The sequence below is a fragment of the Phyllobates terribilis genome, unplaced genomic scaffold (genome assembly GCF_046119375.1).
Source record: "Phyllobates terribilis strain yellow unplaced genomic scaffold, ASM4611937v1 Scaffold_10__3_contigs__length_209671492, whole genome shotgun sequence".
In the NCBI taxonomy this organism is placed as follows: domain Eukaryota; kingdom Metazoa; phylum Chordata; class Amphibia; order Anura; family Dendrobatidae; genus Phyllobates; species Phyllobates terribilis.
The window spans coordinates 186,386,872-186,406,807 of record NW_027362770.1 but is presented as its reverse complement, the minus strand read 5'-3'; the positions used below and the strand labels follow the sequence as shown (position 1 = coordinate 186,406,807).

Here is a 19,936-nt window from a genome sequence, read left to right as displayed (position 1 = left end):
AAACACAGTAGAAGCTGGAGCCCACGCCTCTTACATCAGCAGAAATGTCATGTTAGGTAAGAAAACACCACAAATTATGTCAAAATGGCTGAAAAAAAACAAATTACCTCAGTGACACACCTGTTGCTATGGTTCCCAGCACAGAAACCCATTTTTGGCGGGAAGACGTCGGGTACACAGTGAGCAGACACACAGTGACGCTGTCACGTGACACAGACCCGTTTACTACGGCAGCGCTCCAGGTAATGGCAGCGCATGCGCAGCTTGAGCTATAAACTGTGCAGACAGGTGTGTGTGTAGCGCTAACACCCGCTGCTCTCAGCTCCAGTCGGTAAGATCCCGGGTCGGGGCTGATTATGCCCGTGTTTGCGTTGCCTCACGCCGTGGTCCGTTCATTTGTTGTATGGAGCTGGAGCGCCCTCTGATGGTGACAGCTGCACATTACAGCCGTGGTGATGGCTGCAGGTGCTGCGCTGTGGGGTCCTGCGCCCTCTTGTGTATTGGGAGCAGTGCGGAGCCCTCTCTATACTGACTGCGCCCTGTATAGCGCTCTGTGTGATGTTACACAGAAAATAGGGGGAAATTCTAAATAAAAGAGGAATTCTGCCATTCCAGGAGCGTATATACTGGTGCTGCTGCAGCAGGCGACGACAATGTCACGGGCCGGGGTGAACGTGTCGGGATATTATATGTTTTATTGGGGGGGTCCAATCGAGTGCGATCCTATGTGTCACATGCACCCGTAGACTTGCAGATCTGCACTACCCCATAGTATAACATTGGTCCGAAAAACCATCGCCTCTCGCCCGTCTGTGTTATACACCCATGAGAGCAGTGAACCCGTAGGCCAAGTGCACACACTGCAGTTTTTCACTATATGCTGCCTGCTTTGGGTTAGGTGATTAATGACATTAACCGGATTAATTTTCCGCTTTATGACGCCCATCTTCATTTGTTTTCAGAATTATTTCCTCCCCTTTGTCTAAAATGTATAACTACGTGCTGACGTATCTGTATATGAAGGCTTGTCTTATTATCAGGGCTGTGGAGTCGGTGAGCCAAACCTACGACTCCTCAATTTCCGCAGCTCTCCGGCTGACCTCGCACGCGCGGCTCATGTTTAAGTGCTAAATTTACTGCAGCACAGATTCATCTCCGCTAAAAGTCCAGACCCTGAGATCAGGAGTAGGACAGACATTTATAGGACATTTCATAACTTTCCCAAATATTCCCCACAAACTGCATTGAACTATTGTACCCAATTTATTTATTTTAGGAGTTGGAGTCAGTCCATTTTATACCGACTCTGACTCCAAAGCCCTGCTTTTTATTGGTAATGCTTTGGGATATATCAGATGTCCTGATTGTGTGTGTGGTTTTTTTTTTTTTGGAGTTGAAGCCTCATAAGGGACTCGACCTTTCCATTGTTTTCTTGCTTGTTCATCGTTGGTATAATACCACAGCCTTATTGGGCTACATTCCCATAATGAGTATTCGGGGTTGGTTTTTCTTTTGCAGCATTTCTGCACCCATTAGATTAACAAAGTCCATCCACTTTGCTTGAACTGTAAGACGCTGCATTTTTGCCTAACGCCAAACTCATTGTAGGAGCTTCATCCTTTTTAATGAGGGCTTCCACACTTTCTTTGGGTATGTGCCCACGATGTTGATTTGAAGCAGAAATATCCTGAGCGTTTTTTTCCTCACTAGCAGAAAACACATGCAAATTTTACATGCGGTTTTGAGCATCACTCAAATGCATTTGGAAAAGGGCTTGACAATATAAGTTGGTCACACAATATAAATCCATGCAATTGGCATGGATTTATATTATGTGACCAACTTATTGTGACATGCAGAAGTAGTGCTGTTGCTTTAAAAGCATTCAGCAACTATTAGAAGTAACACAAGCACAGGAGACAGGAAGTGTTGTGCTCCAGAAGCATCCAGCAACTAGAGGAGTTAATACAGTCACAGGAGAAGGGGAGTGTTTTAGCAGAGCCCCAGGGGGATTGTGGGGAAGTTGTTTACTGTCTGGCTGGAGCCGAAGAGAAAGGTGGTGTGTGTGTTCTGTATCTCACAGAAGCGCCTCTGCAAGTGAAAAGGATGCAAGTCAGGAGTGAAGCTAAGCACAGGTCAGGTAGAGTTCCTGAACTAGCAGTGCAGAGTATTGTCAGGCAGAAAGAGAAGGACTGTAAGAAATGATGTCACAGGGATCATCTCCCTCAGCAAAACCTCCCCCTACATCTCATTGTGCTGTAAAGATTGCTGTGTTCATTAATGTGCCTTTGCATTAGAACTGTGCTGTCCGGTACTACTGGGAAGACTGTGAACTGCTCTGCTGCTGAGGAAACTGTACTGTTTGTCACTGGAGCCTGTTGCTCATAAGACGTAACTTGCACTGGCTGTGCGGCTTCTTATTAAATGCTACTGTTCTACCGTTTATGAGGACTGTTGTCAAGTGTGTCTGGTCAGCAAGTGAAACAACCTACGTGTCTGTGCCTGAGGGTGAATACCCCGGTGTGCCTGAGAGAAGCTGCAGCACATGGTCTATGGTCGCCCTGAGTAATGGTTCCCATAGGATTCCAAAGAATTCATGTAACCTGTCTCGCCCCTATCTGAACCTAGTGGCGTGCGGGTATCATTATGAAGAGAGTTCTACTTTCAAATGGTGTATTGGTGTATCTATACAAAAAAAAACCCCCAAAAAAAAATTTTTAAGTAAAAAGGGGGGGGGGGGGGACCCTTATACTCGCCTCTCCGGTGGCCCCCGGTCTCCTCCCTCTTCGGCGACCTGCGGTAACGTTATTTAATCAGCTGATGGTCACGCGACATTTTTACTGAACCTCTGTGCTGTAAAAATAACGAAAGGGCTCATTGTCCTTCATCTCGCTGTCTGGTCATCCGCTAGTCTATTAGCCACCCAACCACTGAAATGGTGCTGCCAGTGACTGATCATTTAGATGCCATTGTGGCTAGCTTCAGGTAACTTGCTCCGGAATTAAATCTTGTGATTACAGCAGTATGGACACCGAATTAAGCAGATGCTGAGTGTTCACACAAAGGGCGGAAACCTTGTAGAGACGGTGACCAGGTTGAACACTTACTGTCTAATGTCGCATACGGTAAGGAGAGGTTTGCAGCATTTGTCTTCATCTATAATCTGAAGACACTGCACAGAGTTAATGAAAAATGTTTTGTTTTCCTTAGGCATCCTCTATCCTAATTTTTATTTTTATTTTTTTTTTTCAGCTGCAAAAGGTCAACTCCTGTCCAGAGAGACAAGCTATATTGGAAAAAAGCGAGGGATCAGCGTCCTCTTGTTTGGTATGTCTGCTTCTTTCTTATTCTAGATTCCATCGACCTGTACTTTACTTGCATATTCCCTATTTACAGACATAGAATTTGCCCCCCCCCCCCCACCCAAAAAATAAAATAAAATAAATAAAAATTGAGAAACTGTATGAAAAATGTTTTACTTGGATACAAACGTCACCCATCCATTGTTCTCTTGATAGATGTAATTTTTAAAGGGGTTCTCAAAGAATATAACATCATGGCCTCACATAATTGAAATGGCAGCCTGGCCTAGTCACGTGTCAGGACTGGTTGTAGTTTGAGAAAACATGGCTCCTGAGTTGTCAACTGCTGGAGGAGCGGTAATGGAAGCACACCTTCCTCCTGAGTGGAGAAGGGCTGTGACATCAGAAGAAATAAATCTTCTCCTCGGCTGACTGAACACACAGGATTTTTTTTTTTTTTTTTTTTTTCTAACCTCAGTCCTCTGTGAGTCAGCCGAGGTGAAGATTTATTTCTTCTGATGTCGCAGCCCTTATCAGAGATATGTGCTTACAATAGCGCTCCTTTAGTTGAGACACAGGACATGCTACAAGCTAAAGAAACACAGCTCACATGACCTGATACATGACTACCATTTTGAACTCTGTATTGAGTGATACAGCCATTTTTATTACTTTATTGAAGAACCCCCTTCAATAATGAAGATGCGGATGAGCTCTCAATTCTCCAGATGTTAATTACGTCTGTAGGAAAGTAAAGCCAGCGCTGATTGCATTGTCCCGTGATTCCTATAGCCAATGTTACGCAAACACCAGGGGGGTGCCAAAGTTGCGTATAAGTGTTTATTAGTTTAGTAAGGGAGTCAGAAGGGGTGGTTAGAGTAGTAGAAGCCCCTTTTAAGCTGCATGTAATCCCGCTCACACCAGTGATTAATAGTGTTGAGCGAGTATGTTCTGTCCGAGTATGCTCGGGCCGAGCTCCGAGTATTTATTGCTGCTCGGTGATATGGTTGAATCGCTCCCGTGTGCATGATTTGCGACTGTTTGACAGGTTTATTACATGTGAGGATTGTCTATTTCTTACACATTCCTCACATGTAATAAAGCTGTCAAACAGTTGCAAATCATGCACACGGGAGCGATTTAACCACATCACCGAGCAGCTATAAATACTCGGCGCTCGGCCCGAGCATACTCGCTCAACACTAGTGATTAACCATTGTTTGTACACTGTTTAGTGAGAGAGCTACTAATCAGGGTTGGACTAGGATGCATGAGGCCAGTTGTCCTGTAGTGATGATCTTCTGCTAATAAAACACATTCCTGTAATCAGATTCTCTTCCACTACATGATTTTGTTCTCAGATTATATAGCAAAAAACTAGTGACAGATTCCCTTTTCAGTGGCTGCTTGCCATTCACTTCAAGAAGATGGACATGTTAGTTGACTGTAATCTTGTGCTACCTACACAGAAGTGCACTTCTATTTTTCTGGCGGTCTGGAACATGTGCAAGCAGAGATGATTGGTTGCTATTTTACTTCCCGTGTTTTCTCTTTCCCCATGACGGCACCACGGAGAGAGGGGATCTGCCCTTCAAGGACAGGAAACCTACAGATAAAAAGGGCGGCCCTTCTCTCCCGCATCAGTTGGTTTCCTGTCCTTGACGGGGACCTACAGATGAGGAGAAGAAAAAAGAAAGAAAAGATGGACTTACCAGGCCCGGCCAGACCGGTTCAGGCAGCGGGGGTTCCCTGCCTCGGCTGGTGCGGTGTCCTGTAGCGCCACCGCTGGGGTCAGTGGGCCTCTAGGGTGGCAGGGAGACGCGACGCAGGGATTGGACTGCTTCGGTCTCCAGTGGCGTCGGAGTACAGGTTGGTAAGTATGGCGGGGCTTCCGGGGCTCAGGTTAGTGAGTAGGCCTGAGCTCTGGGGCCCAGGTCCGATGCTTGCCTGGGCTTCCGGGGGAGCGCGCGCGCCGGACGCCTTCCGCACAGGACGCGCTCCCCTCTGATGCGGCTGGGGCGCGCTCCGGAAGTGACGCGGGTCCCTCTGGGAGCAGCGTTTGAACGCGCGCACGGGAAGCCGAGGGATGGCGCGCACCCAGGGAGGCAGGCGCCCCCCACGCTGAAGGTGCACAGCGGTGGCCTAGCCAGGGGGGGGCGCACCTCATTGCTTAGAGGTGGCAGGCCAATGGGGGGGCGGACCCCTATAGAGGTTAAATTGCCAGGGAAGCACAGGGGAAGTGCTTCCTGGCAGGCTCTGGCACTCTTCAGCGATGAGCGAGCAGGAGCTACAGGAGGTGCAGCCCCTGCACCCCCACTCACCATCACCTCAGAGACGTGGGAAGCGTAAAACAGGACCCTCCAGTGACCCTTCACGCCAACACTGCCAAGGTGACGGCGGGAGCGGACGGTCTGGCAGGTCTTCACAACGTGGCAAGGACTCCAGCGTGGTGTCAACCTCGAAGAAAGACCCAGCTACTGGGACAGGTTCCTGTTCAAATCCGGTATTCCCTCTTACAACGGGTCGGTAAGTGATCTTGGTGAAAGCTCACTTGTAACCGGGACCCCCCTCTCTTTTCTCCTCAGGGAAGGAAGAGTACAGGCAAGTCCAAGCACAGGACCTGCGCACTTTGCGCAGAGGATCTGCCCACTACGTGGTAAAAAAGACTGTGCAACTAATGCATCGAACAGACAATCTGTGAGGAAACCCCTAAATTCGCTTCAGAGCTCGGATCCCTGATTAAGTCTCAAGTTGAGGATAACTTTAAGTCCCTGCAGACGGGGGGGGTAGAAGAAACAAGGGAAAACCAGACACCTATCCCTGGTGTCAGAATCTAGTAGTTCAGACGAGGAGGGGGTAGTCTCCGATTAATCCTGCTCATCGTCTTCGTCATCTTCGGGGGATGGGGGTCGTAGCTGTTTCCCTATAGATGGAACTGATAGCTTGATTAAAGCGGTTAGGTCCACTATGGGGTTCGTAGATCCTCGCCTAAAAAAACAGTCCAGGATATAATGTTTAGTGGCCTGGAGCAGAAGAAAAGGAGATCCTTCCCTCTTAATGATAAAGTACACTCTCTGATTAAGAGGGAATGCAAGAAACCAGAAAGGAAAGGATTGTTATCGCCCAAAAGGAAATACCCCTTCGAGGACCCAGTATGCTCCTTCTGGGGGAAGGCGCCTAAAATAGATGTAGCGATAGCCAAGGCCTCTAAAAAATTCTCCCTGCTGTTCGAGGACATGGGGGTGCTGAGAGACCCAATGGACAAAAAAGCCGACTCCTTCCTGAAAAGAGCTTGGGAGGCGGCAGGAGGGGGGGCTAAAACCCGCAGTGGCAGCCACATGCACCGCCAGATCTTTAATGATCTGGCTGGATCAGCTAGAAACGCAATTAAAAAGTAAAACATCAAGGGATAACATAATAGGCTCCATCACAATAATGAAGGGCGCAGCAGCTTTTCTAGCTGACGCCTCAGCCGACTCCGTTAGACTGGCAGCCAGTGCTGGGAGTTTTTCTAACGCAGCTAGACGGGCCCTCTGGCTCAAATGCTGGCCGGGCAACTTTCCCCCCCCCCAAACAGTCTAGGCTGTGTTCCATCCCTTGTGAGGGGGAGTTCCTATTAGGATCTACCCTGGACGATATCCTGGACAAAGCCGGGGATAATAAAAAACGCTTCCCGGTCCTCTCCGGTACTTCATTTAGGAAATCCTTTCGGAGCAGGAAATTCATGCGGAAAACCCTACCCCCCCCCCCCCCCCAAAGATCAGAACAGGTGGGAGGACGGGAGACAAAAAAAGGCCAAGGGTTTTATGTTTAACAGGCCCCCCAGTGACAATAGGAAACCCGCCCAATGAAAGGCAGGCCCAGGTGGGGGGGGGGAGACTTCTCCATTTCCTCCCGGCCTGGGAAAAAATATCAGACAGTCGTTGGATTTTAGGCCTGATAAAATCAGAACTAAAACTCCAGTTCCTCTCCATTCCCCGTCCAAATTTCCTTATACCCCCCCCCCCCCCGTGAGGTCTTCAGGGGCAGAACAACTGGCTCTAGAACAGGAGGTTCTAGGTTTAGTAGGCAAAGCAGTCCTTCAGGAAGTCCCAGCTCAGGAGGAAGGCGAAGGATTCTACTCCCCCCTCTGTTCCTCAGGAAAAAAAAAACGGACGGAACATTCAGGACTATTGTGAACCTAAAAAAGTTGAACAGATTTCTAAAGGTACAATCGTTCAAGATGGAATCAAAAACATCAGTGAAATTGTTGTTCCCGGGCTGTTTTATGGCCGTCCTGGATCTGAAGGACGCCTATTATCATGTCCCCATACACAGAGACTACCGAAAATTCATGAGAGTTGCGATACCGCTGAAGGGCATAATCAAACACTACCAATATGCGGCTCTCCCCTTCGGGTTAGCGATAGCCCCAAGGGTCTTTACAAAGATAGTGGCAGAGGTTATGGCCCATCTGAGGGAGCAGAACATCCTAATAATCCCGTACCTGGACAATCTGCTTATAATAGGCAACTCGTTCGACCATTGCAAGGACCATCTAGCAAGAGTCATGGGTTCCTTGACAAATTTAGGCTGGCTTCTGAATCTAGAAAAATCCAGGTTGGAGCCAGATCGAGTGCAGGAGTACTTGGACATCCTATTAGATTCAAGGAATCAGGAATGCCGTCTCCCGGCAGGGAAAATCCAGAGCATGATGGCCCGAGTATCCCACGTAAAAGACCATCCCTACATGACACTGCGGGGTGCAATGTCCCTCCTAGGTTCCATGACTGCCTGCATCCCAGGGATCCGCTGGGCTCAGCTGCACACCAGGGTCTTACAATGGGAAATCTTGGGGGTGGAAAGGTCACCAAGAGGGCACTTAGAAGGTCGGCTGACCTTATCAAATACCTTGCTTTCCCTGACATGGTGGACAGAGGGGGTCAATTTAGCCAGGGGCGTTCCATGGACAATATCAGTGTAATAGATCCTAACGACAGATGCAAGCCCCAAGGGGTGGGGGGCTCATCTAAACGACCAGGTAGCTCAGGGAGTCTGGTCGAAGGATTCGGAAGGGGTATCTTCCAACATGAGGGAACTCCTGGCGGTAAAATATGCCCTCTTAGAATTCTTAAACGCTCTACGGGGGCATCATGTAAGAGTTTTTTCGGACAACAAGGTAGTGGTGGCATACTTAAATCAACAGGGGGGGGACCCGGTCACATTCTCTTCTACAAGTGTCAAGTTCTATCCTCCAGGTAGCAGAGCACAATCTAGAGTCCCTATCGGCACTCCACATAAAAGGGACAGAGAATATCACGGCAGACTTCCTGAGCAGGACCCAGCTGAAACAGGGCGAGTGGGAGCTGAATCAACTAGTGTTCAACCAAATCGCGAGGGCTTGGGGGAAACCCCTCCATAGACCTATACGCTAACTGGCGGAACAAAAAAATGGACATGTTCTGTTCAATCGACCCCCCCCCCCCCCCCAAGGGGAACCCAGTAGCACTAGATGCCTTCTCAATCCCATGGGACCACCAGCTAGCGTATGCCTTTCCTCCGATTGCTCTCATTCCGGCGGTTCTGAGGAAAATCAGGGAAGACCAGGCACACATAATTCTGATTGCCCCCTTCTGGCCGAAGAGGCCTTGGTTTTCCTGGCTGAGGATAATGTCCACCACCGACCCCCTGGGTCCTTCCGGAAGTTCCGGATCTCCTGTCTCAGGGACCGGTCCTTCACCCTCAGGTAGCAAACCTGCACCTGACAGCCTGGATTTTGAGAGGTTGCTCTTAAGGGATAGAGGGTTTTCCTCCAATTTAATCTCCACCCTACTGCAGAGTAGGAAACCCGTAACCACCAGGCTCTACGGTAAAACCTGGAAAAAATTCCTCTCATTCACGGGTTCGAAAGGGGGAGGCCCCCATTACTGCCATCTTGGAGTTCCTTCAAAAAGGGTTGGAGCGGGAGTTGGCCACAAGCACTCTAAAGGTTCAGGTGGTGGCTCTGGGAGCCCTATATAACTGCGACCTGGCCAGGGATAGGTGGATCTCCAGATTCATCAGGGCATCTCATAGGTCCAGGCCCATCCCCTTCCTAAATGCTCCTCCTTGGGACTTAAATTTAGTTCTGTCAGCCCTGACCAAACATCCCTTTGAGCCTCTAGCGGATGCATCTCTTAGAATCCTATCTCTCAAGACGTCCCTTCTAGTAGCCCTCACATCGGCACGTAGGGTTAGCGACATACAAGCCTTATCAGCGGAGCCCCCCTTTACGCAAATTCTAGAGGACAGGGTGACACTTAGGACTGACCCAGCATACCTTCCTAAGGTGGGATCACTTTTCCACAGGTCGCAGGAGGTCACCCTCCCTTCCTTTTGCTCAAACCCAAAAAACAAGGGGGAAGAAGCCCCTCACACCTTAGATGTCAGGAGGTGCATCATCCAGTACTTAGAGGCCACACGGGAGTGTAGGAAGGATAGGGCTCTTTTTGTGTGCTTCCAGGGATCTCTGAAGGGATGGAAGGCCTCCAAGAGCACCCTGTTAAGGTGGATAAGGGACGCCATCTCCCTGGCTTACTCCTCAAGCGGGGAGTCCACGCCAGAAGATTTAAAGGCTCACTCGACTAGGGCAGTAGCAGCCTCCTGGGCGGAGAAAGCTGGGGCTTCAATCGAGCAGATATGTAGAGCTGCAACGTGGTCTTCCCCTTCTAAATTCTTTAAGCACTATCGGCTGGATCTAACCTCTTCCTCGGACCTTACCTTTGGCAGAAGGGTTCTGGAAGCGGTGGTCCCTCCCTAATCAGCACTTCTCTGCAAATCTCTCCGTGGTGCCGTCATGGGGAAAGAGAAAGACATAGTTACTTACCGGTAACGGGATTTCTCGGAACCCATAACGGCACCCGTACATTCCCTCCCTTCACACATGGGTGTGCACATTTATTTATTACCTATGCTTAGTCACAGGGTGTGTCTGGCAAGCCCCTTTTAAGATGTTAAAGTTTGTGTTACTAACCTGGCGGTCCTCTCTGTGCTCTGTAAACAACTGATGTGGAAGAGAAAGGCCGCCCTTTTTATCTGTAGGTTTCCTGTCCTTGAAGGGCGGATCCCCTCTCTCCGTGGTGCCGTCATGGGTTCCGAGAAATCCCGTTACCGGTAAGTAACTACGTCTTTTGTGGCGTCCTGCTGCGCACTGGTGCCACAGATCCTAGAGGGGTGCATGGACGGATTCCTCCACAAGAGGCCCTCATAGCATACACACACCTCCACCTTCCACCTCAGACCACCAGAGGGAGCCCGGATAGGGATATAAATAGGGAAGGTGGAGCTAGGCAGTCAGTCTACTGTGGCCAGAGAGGTTGTCAGGTCAGTACAGACTCAGTGAGCCTAGGGCGTGCCGACGCCATAAGAGCGGTGAAGAGTAGCGAGGCCTACTGCCAGTGTGAAGCCTAGTGAGGGCCCCGAGCGCCGCCGAAGGCAAGTGGAGTAAGCGAGCTACATAGGGGACAGAGGAGCTTAGCCAGCTCACCCCAAGGCCATACACCGGGTCCGCGTCTGCAGGGATCTCTACGACCAGCAGAAACTACCGGAACCCCTGGTGAACTACATGTCCCAGGAACACCAAAAGCTGACTGATATACCAGGGTCAGGAGTCACTGAGGCCCAAGAGACCAGGGAGTGTGAACTCCAACGGAAGGCCCTACCACCAGGTCAGCCAGTGCAAGACAGAGACCAAGTTAGGCCTAGCTCCAGGCAGGTCATAAACTTATCAGGAAAAGGCAAGAAACAGGAGGCCCCACACCCCCCTCACTGGGGAGAGTCCTGAAATGCATCCTTCACCCTACAGTGCCCTGGATCGTGCCTGAAACCCCACCAGTAAAGGTACTGAAGTGAACCATTGTGAGTGTGCCTATTCTTCTTCCAACCCGGCTGGGTCCCCTCTGTCCTGCATCCCTTCTCCTACGCTGCCCTGAGGCCCCGCTCCACCTGTGGGGAGCCGCACCAACTAAGCTGCCGGACCACCTGCCTCAGAGGACTGTAGCAGCACTGGTGATCCTCACCAGACACCACGGGTGGCGTCACGAACTTTCCCCTTTCCCATACACCTTTTTCCCCAATTCCTTGCCTTTTAAGAGTGGCCCCGGGAGCCGGCCACCATGGCATCCCCAAAACCAACAACAAGGCCCGAGTTGCCCCCATCCCCTGGGCGCGTCATTTCATGGAGATATTGGAGTACGGATGGACATGTTGGGTTGTACAAGTTTTAATGTATGGGTGGATTTTTCTTCTTTTTTTGAAAAGGGTGAGGGACTTGCTTAAGTCCTATGTCTAATGAAATCTTGTGAGTAAGCCATACCTTTTCAACTCTGTTGCAGAACCAGTTTCTCTTTGATTAGTTGAAGTTTCTCATAGCACGCTGTAATGTAGTGCCACCTACTATAAGTTGCATTTCTAAAAGTCAAGATCGACCCTTCAAAGCGCCATGCTACACGACTCCAGATAAAAAGCCAAACCAGAAACTCCATTTGTAAACGTGTTAGCCCTCTCATTACGGTCTTCTTTAGAGGCTTAGTGCAGACACACACTTGTGACAAGCATATATCCCACCTACTCTGTACCTTACAAGATTTCATTTCTTCCTTTAGCTGTCAATGATGGCGTCTGCTGCCCTAAGGAAGGTGCTGGACTGTCCCATCTGTCTGACCCTGTATACAGATCCCGTAACCCTGAGATGTGGACACAACTTCTGCCAATTCTGTATTGAAGAGGTCCTGAAGACACAGGACGAGTCCGGAGTTTACTCCTGTATTGAATGTAAAGAAGAGTTTCTGAAGCGGCCGACGCTGATAAAGAACCAGACTCTGTGTAATATCGTGAAGAATTTCCTGCCTACTCAGTCAGATCAGGAGATCACCGGGATCCGCTGCACTTACTGTGTGGACTCTCCTGTACCCGCTGTTAGATCCTGTCTACACTGTGAGGCTTCTCTGTGTGATAATCACCTGAGGGTCCACAGCCAAGGAGCAGGACATGTCCTCACTGATCCCAGCACTTCCTTGGGGATTAGGAGATGTTCTGTCCATAATAAGATCCTGGAATATTACTGCAGTAATGACTCTACTTGTATCTGTGTGTCCTGCCATCTGATTGGAGAACATAAGGGACATAAGTTATATTCTCTAAATGAGGCCTCCGATGAAAGAAAGAAGAAATTAAAAAATGTTCTGCAGCAACTGATCCCAAGGAGTAATAAGACTGAAGGAAGAATCCAGTGCCTGGAGGAGCGCAGGGGAAACTCTCAAGAAAAAGCAGCTGAAGAGATTTTGAGAGTCACTACCCTGTTTATGGATATCCGGGGACGGGTGGACGACCTGGAGAAGAAGATCCTAGGTGAGCTCTCCAGGCTGGAAGAGCATGAGTTACTGTCACTCTCTGATCTGATCCAGAAGCTGGAAATGCAGAAGGACGAGCTGTCCAGGAAGATGAGGCACATTGAGGAGCTGTGTAACATGACTGATCCACTGACTGTCTTACAGGAACCAAACATAGAGGACTTGTTTCATCTTAAGGAGGAAGGAGGTGATGAGGGCAAAAAGAGGCGTAATGAAAGCGATCGGGTTGCGGAGCTGTTATCGCGTGTATCACACGCATTATCTGATATAATAAGGGGTGTAAATGTGACCTTCTATGTGCAGGACCCTGCAGACATATTACTGAACGTTGACACGGCTGATAATAATCTCCTTATATCAGACGACCTGAAAACTGCAACCTGCACAAATATAAATCAGAATCGTCCAGAAACGGCAGCGAGGTTTCGATATTGTAATCAGGTGATGAGTAGCGGTAGGTTTTGGTCAGGGCGACATTACTGGGATGTGGAGATGAAGGCGTCCATGGAGTGGAGTGTGGGGATGTGTTATTCCAGTATAGACAGGAAGGGACCACAGTCAGAGATTGGTGAAAATGACCAATCCTGGTGTTTATATGGAGGGCGGTTGTGTAATACGCAGTATTCTGTGATACATGAGCGTGAAGTGACCCTCTTACCTCACCGGATCACCAGTGATATAATCAGGATATGTCTGGATTTTGAGGCCGGGCAGCTGTCCTTCTATGAGCTGTGTGACCCCATCAGACACTTGTACACCTTCTATGCCACCTTCACCAAGCCCCTTCATGCTGCAATAGGTGTATTAAATGGTTCTGTAAAGTTTTTAGGGGGGAGCGGCAGCTGTGCCCAACTATCACTTAGAAACGGAGGTCACGGGCAGATTCAATTGGTGGGACAGTCAGCAAGTAGGAAGTAGTTATTGGGAAGAGGCTACAGGTAGCACCACCTTCCTGCAGAGTTGTGATTGCTTATCTGCCAAAAATCCCAAAGCCCAAAATTGTGACCCTTTTTAAACTGTCCCCAAAATTATGCCTTTTGGTGGGGATGACCTAAGACTTTGCGTTTCATTCAACAGAGATCCAGTGAAATCAGGTCTGTTGCTAAATGTCCGTTCTTGGCTGCACGGTGAGGCAGTGTTTCTTCCTATTGACTTGTGATGTACCCTAAATAAAAATTTGGGTTTTTATAGCCGCCTCCTCTGCCACACAAGATTACTTGGGTACAATCGGACATTACAGTTGATGATTAACTGCATGTTTTTACCGCAATCTGTCGTAGTTTTGTGTTGTGGTAATTGGCCACATGTCTCCCCTGTGAAGGCCACATGGACTATTACCCCATCACAAACACGTGAACCCCAGTAAAACCATGAATATCTCATAGGAAGTTGCAAAACATCACCTCTATTTTTTGTCTAAACATATTTGCCGCCAGGTTTGATTGAAAATGTTGCACTCTTAGTATAAAAAACAATCTATTGCTGGCTGCAGAAAGCTTTTTCCCACTACTTGGACAACCCCTTCTCATTCCTCATGTTTGGCCCTGTTTAAAATAACTCCAGCGGTGTCAGTACTACCATTCCCAGGACTCGCATGAATTTGTTGTGCCACCTGATCCCTCGCCCAGTCAGTGCCGACTTCACTTTCCCCACCTTCGGATGTAGCGTACATCAGCAGTAAGCCAGGGTTGTGGCTGCTGACGTCTTCTTGAAGTTTGATTTGTCTGAAGGTGGGGAAAGTGAAGCCGGCGCTGATTGTGTGTGCAGGCCCAGAAATGCAAGTGCTGACACAAGGGGTGATTATAGGTGTTTTTATTTTAACGGAGCCAAACATGAGGAATGAGAAGGGGGTTGTCCAAGAAGTGGACAACCCCCTTTAACTGAGAATCCGTTAGTGAGCTCATTCTGATGGTGGACTTTTATAATTCTTAGCTTTCTTCCTTTTTTACATCCTCTCAACAGATTTGACCGCTGGAAAGTTGAGCTGAACTTTCTGGACAGAAACCTGCTCTGGAGAAGGAAGATGAGTTTAATGGCCAAATGAGTCGGCTGTGGTGTGGCCTAAAACTGCATCGGAAATGAATAGCTCCTGTTTGGAGTTTATTTTTTTTAAAAAAACAACCACTTTGATTTTGTAGGGAAATGGCTATTTCACTTACAAAACAATGTGGCTGACTTCATTTTTTTTGGCTGCACCACACCCCTGACCTGGCTGCTTTTTTTTTGGTCTTTGCCCAAGGCCAGTTTCATACTTCGATCTGGGTCTCTTGACCTGAGAACCTCCTTATACATGATTGAGACGGTATGCTTAGGTCAGTAGACCTGGTGGCCAAGCTGGGTCCTCCAATCCAAGCCTGGTCCATGTTCCACAAAGTTACTAAACCAACGTAAGAACAAACTTGCTGACAGATTTTTAGCACTTATTGGTGGAACAGTCTATAGAAGGCAAAGGGCAACATTTTTTTTTGTTTAGCCAAAAAAAGTGCATTTAGTTAAGAAAAGTAAATGTTCCTGAAGAAAAGTTTTTAATGTAACCCTATCAAGGCATAAAAGTAAGCTATTTTGGAGGGCTTTTCCCATCTTCACCTTGTTCAGCTGAGACTGAATTATCTCCGCACAATGGCGGCTGAGCTCCAGAACCAGCAGAAAGCAGCTGAGATATACTGAATAGTTATGGAAACGGCAAAAACAGTGGGGGTAGAGCTGGTCGATGTTGTCCCACTCTCGGCCAGTGAGGACCAAGATGGGAATAACCCTTTAATTGTTTTGTTGCATATGAAATGCTGTCACATGCAGAGGTTTTGCAGTATCCATGCTAGATCTGTTATTGGCTAGTGTTCACACTACCAGTCATATGTCTGCAGTTTTATTTATTTTTTTTAAAACCGTATATAATGGGATTTATTAACACTTGATTTGTATGAAATAAAAAAAAAAAAAATGTTTGTTAAAAAATCATGTCTGGATTTATTTTTAATGGTGCGTCATCGGTCACGTTAGATCTATACATTTTAAGTAGTGTTGTGGTTGAAGGCACCAAAGCCGGCTCATTTACGCCAATAGCTTTAGCCACAACCCTCCCATTTTTTGCGCAGTGGGTGTCAGAAATGCAATAGACAGGGTGGAGAATAGTGATACCAGCTCCCATACACAAGACTGAAATCAGTCAACACTGTATTAAATAAAAAAACAAACTCCGGTTTTGCTGTTGCAGAACTACAAGAGTGGGCTTACTCCTCACTTGTCACGTAGCTTTTGTGCCACTATTTTTTTTTACAGGCCTCATAACAAGTGTTCAGCATTTTGCCTCTCCATGATTTTACACTTTCCATTTTCTTGCTTTATTACAACCGAGTGTCCTGTGGTTATGAAGGTAGTGGGGTATTGGCATGCCAGTGGAAGGAGGCTTATTCACCATGCAATACTCTAGGAAATTTAATATGTAAATTGCTTTTTCAGAGAGGAAGAGGACTAGAACTCTATAGTGCCACCTGATGGAAGCAGCAATCCTAAAAGTCACTATTGACCCTTTCGAGTCGTGCAATATGCCTTAGTATAAAAGCCAAATCAGAATCTCAATATGCAGACACAATGTTTTGGGGTATTGCCCCTTGTCAGTGCAAAGTATGAGAACTGATTTGGCTGGGTGAGATGCTCTGGCCTGAGGTCTAAGGGGTAACTTTTCTCCTTGTGGAGAGTGGCATGCCAGAGCTGGTATGTCAATGTACTTAGCCTTATTCGCCGTGGTATGTCACTCTCCACAAGGAGAAATGTTCCCTCTTAGACCTCAGTCCAGAGCCTCTCACCTAGCCAAATCAGTTCTCATACTTTGCACTGATGAGGGGCAATACCCCAAAACAGTCTGCAAATTGAAATTCTGATTTTGGCTTTTAGCCAGTCATACTGCAAGGCTAGTTGAAGGGTGGATAGTGACTTGTGGGACTGCTACTTCCAACAGGTGGCACTATAGAGTTCAAGGCCTCTTCCTCTCTGCAGAGGCAATCTGCATACTACCCAGATAATGCACGAACATGAGGGTTAGCACTAGGTTTGATAAATCCTATCTGAAGGGGAAAACTTCTCATGCCCTTCAAAGTAGCTTAAGCTGTTAACACCAACTGTACATAAGATTAACCTGACTCACTGTAGTGGATGTAATGTGCCCCAATCAGATGTATAAAAGGGCCAAGTAGTCACTAGATGCCAAGTGCCCATCTCAAGCTCCCTGCATTGAATAGTTCTAGCAGCTGCTTACTGTTATTGGCTCACCTGGCAACATGGGCCAAGGTATTGGTGCAGGACAACTGGATGTACATGAAACAGTAGAGCTCAATATGCAGGACTGCAGATGAATCGGCGGAGCTAGAGTTACTCGATGCAACAGAGACCAATGTGAGGACAGCACTCAGGAACAGCAGAGCTGAGTCAATTGGGCATCTTGTTGCTGTAGTGCAGGTAGGAAGAAGAGTTGGAGGGCAGGTATCTGAATTCAATAGAGTTAAAGGTGCAGGCTGCGTCAGGGAATAGCAGAGACGAGTAGGCTGGCAGTTGTCTTAATGGAGCAGAGTTGGAGATGCAGAAGCGCCATAAACAGCAGAGCGATGTAAGCTGGCAGGTACCTTTTTAATGAAGGAAGGTTGAGGATACCAAGAATGTCAAAGAGTGCGGTGATGGAAGCTAGGTTCTGGATAGCACTCAGCACAGCCATGTGAGAAGTGTGGACTGATCCTGGAAAACACTTGGTAGCAGCGTGCACTACTACCTGAATAATAAGCCAGGTCGCTATTGTAACCTGGCATGGGCTAGCACACCCAGCCATAGGGAAAGGTAGAAATGGGGCCAGCAAAGGTAACTCTCATTTTACTGTCTGTATTGTCAGGCCATTTGACCAGAGCTTGTACCTTTTTTGATATTCTACTCAGTGCCCCTATTAGTTGAGCAGTTGAAAAATGTGGGAAAGTATGGCCGGGATAGAGCATCTGCTGGGCCGACTGAAAGATTACCGAGAGAGGGGATATCAAGTGTAGCCAGATCTCAAGCTCAGATCATTTTTAGTTTAGGGTTGGAGAAAGGTGTGTGTGTGTGTGTGTGTGTGTGTGTGTGTGTGTGTGTGGCACCTTTTTCAAGCTACCTAGCTTTGTGACTTCTTAACACCTAACTAAATATATACTAATGATCATTCTGTGCACATGAGTGCAGTAGGCCTGTCTAAACGGACTATTAAACAACTGCTGATCGGCTTTGTATGGCCGATCGACGACCATTTAAAGGCTGCGATTGACCTTTTAAATAATCCCTAGATACATTCTAATATCTAGGTGACATCTTCTCTAATTGGAGTTATCATCCCTTTCTCCATCTGCTCTTGACATTAATGATTCTTCACAGCCAGAGCTCATCTCTGTGACTTCCATGTTCTCTGGTCTTCAGCAGCACATTCTAACACTGCCGTTAACAACAATAATGTCATTATAATGTCCCCTGAATAAAACCCCCACCCATGTTGTACCCTAAATAAGCCCTACGAAGTCCTTCAATAAATAATTGCTCCGCACTGTGCTGCCTCTACAAAAAAAATGATCCCCACACTGTCCCTTATGGTTCATGGCTTCCACACTATCTATCTACTATATAATCGTCTTATCCCGTCTGTCTGTCCTGGAAATCCCGCGTCGCTCATTGGTCCGGCAGCGGCCAATCAGCGCCGTGGGATTTCTGAAAAAAGATGGCGGCCGTTAGCGGCTCATCTGCGGGACGGAGCTCAGCGGCGATGCAGCCGGGAGATGTGCGCCGCGAGGCGCTCATCTCCCAGCCGGTAACAGCAGAAGGACCACGACCGCCGGACCCATCTGCAGGACGGAGATGCAGCCGGGAGATGACCGGCGCGACGCGCTCATCTCCCGGCCGGTAGCAGCGGAAGGACCGCCGGCGTCGCTGACCTCCATGCGGAAGGGAGGACCGGGGAGCGGCGCTGCGGGTCGGGAGACTTCTGCTGCGAGCACCCGCTCATGTCCCGGGTTCTCGCAGCGGAAGTACCCGCACAGGCAGCGCCGCTCCCCGGTCCTCACCAAGACGATTCGATGATTGGTCGCGGTCTTTGGACCCGACCAATCACTGATCTTACTGCAAAAGTTAAACACTACTGTGCTGATTGGTCGCGGACCCTGCCCGCGACCAATCACCGATTTTGTCGCTACATTTGGTCGCAGACGCTATTTAATCAGCACAGCGGTGTTTAAATGTGGAGCCAAGATCGGTGACTGGTCGCGGCCGATATTTAAATTTGGCGCCCAAATCGGTGATTGGTCGCGGGCAGCGCCAGCGACCAATCAGCGATTTTTAACACAAATGTCCGGACCTTTTGTAACACCATGCGGATACTGTGGGGACATCAGCGGCTAGGGTGTCAAGGGAGGACCGGGGAGCGGCGCTGCGGGTCGGGATACTTCTGCTGCGAGCAGTCGCTCAGCTCCCGGCTTCTCGCAGCGGAAGTAGCCGCACAGGCAGCGGCGCTCCCCGGTCCTCACTAATACGATTCCGCTCCCCGGTCCTCACCAATACGATTCGCTGATTGGTCGCGCTCTCCGCACACGACCAATCAGTGATCTTGGCGCTAAAGTTAAACACCGCTCTGCTGATTGGTCGCGGGTAGTGGCCGTGACCAATCATCGATTTGGGCGCCACATTTAAATAGCGGCCGCGACCAATCACCGATCTTGCCGCCACATTTAAACACTGCTGTGCTGATTGGTCGCGTCCGCGACCAATCAGCAATATTGGCGCCAAATTGCTGGCCGCGACTAATCAGCATTATTGCCGCCAAATTTAAACACCGCTCTGCTGAATGGTCGCGGCTGTGACTAATCAGCATTATTGGCGCAAAATTTAAACCCCGCTCTGCTGATTGCGCCCGGTCTGCCGCATGCATATTCTAGAATACCCGATGCGTTAGAATCGGGCCACCATCTAGTCTATATATATATATAATCGTCTTATCCTGTCTGTTTGTCTGTCTGTCTGTCCAGGAAATCCCGCGTCGCTCATTGGTCCGGCAGCAGCCAATCAGCGCCGCGGGATTTCTGAAAAAAGATGGCGGCCGTTAGGGGCTCATCTGCGGGACGGAGCTCAGCAGCGATGCAGCCGGGAGATGAGCACCATGAGGCGCTCATCTCCCGGCCGGCAACAGCAGAAGGAACCCGACCGCCGGACCCATCTGCGGTACGGAGATGCAACCGGGAGATGACCGGCGCGAGGCGCTCATGTCCC

General features: G+C 48.6%; 1 protein-coding gene across 1 annotated transcript; it reads left to right on the top strand.

Annotated features, from left to right (window-relative positions):
- The first annotated feature begins 278 nt into the window (after positions 1-278).
- LOC141164788 (E3 ubiquitin/ISG15 ligase TRIM25-like) lies at positions 279-13,741 on the top strand. Its single transcript, XM_073650352.1, has 3 exons — positions 279-331; positions 3,253-3,327; positions 11,924-13,741. The coding sequence occupies exon 3, from the start codon at positions 11,930-11,932 to the stop codon at positions 13,586-13,588; it is 1,659 nt and encodes a 552-aa protein (XP_073506453.1). The 5' UTR covers positions 279-331; positions 3,253-3,327; positions 11,924-11,929; the 3' UTR covers positions 13,589-13,741.
- Positions 13,742-19,936: the final 6,195 nt, after the last annotated feature.

Bases quoted from the DNA above. Each gene is read 5' to 3' on its own strand.
- LOC141164788 (XM_073650352.1), top strand. From the start codon at position 11,930: ATGATGGCGTCTGCTGCCCTAAGGAAGGTGCTGGACTGTCCCATCTGT.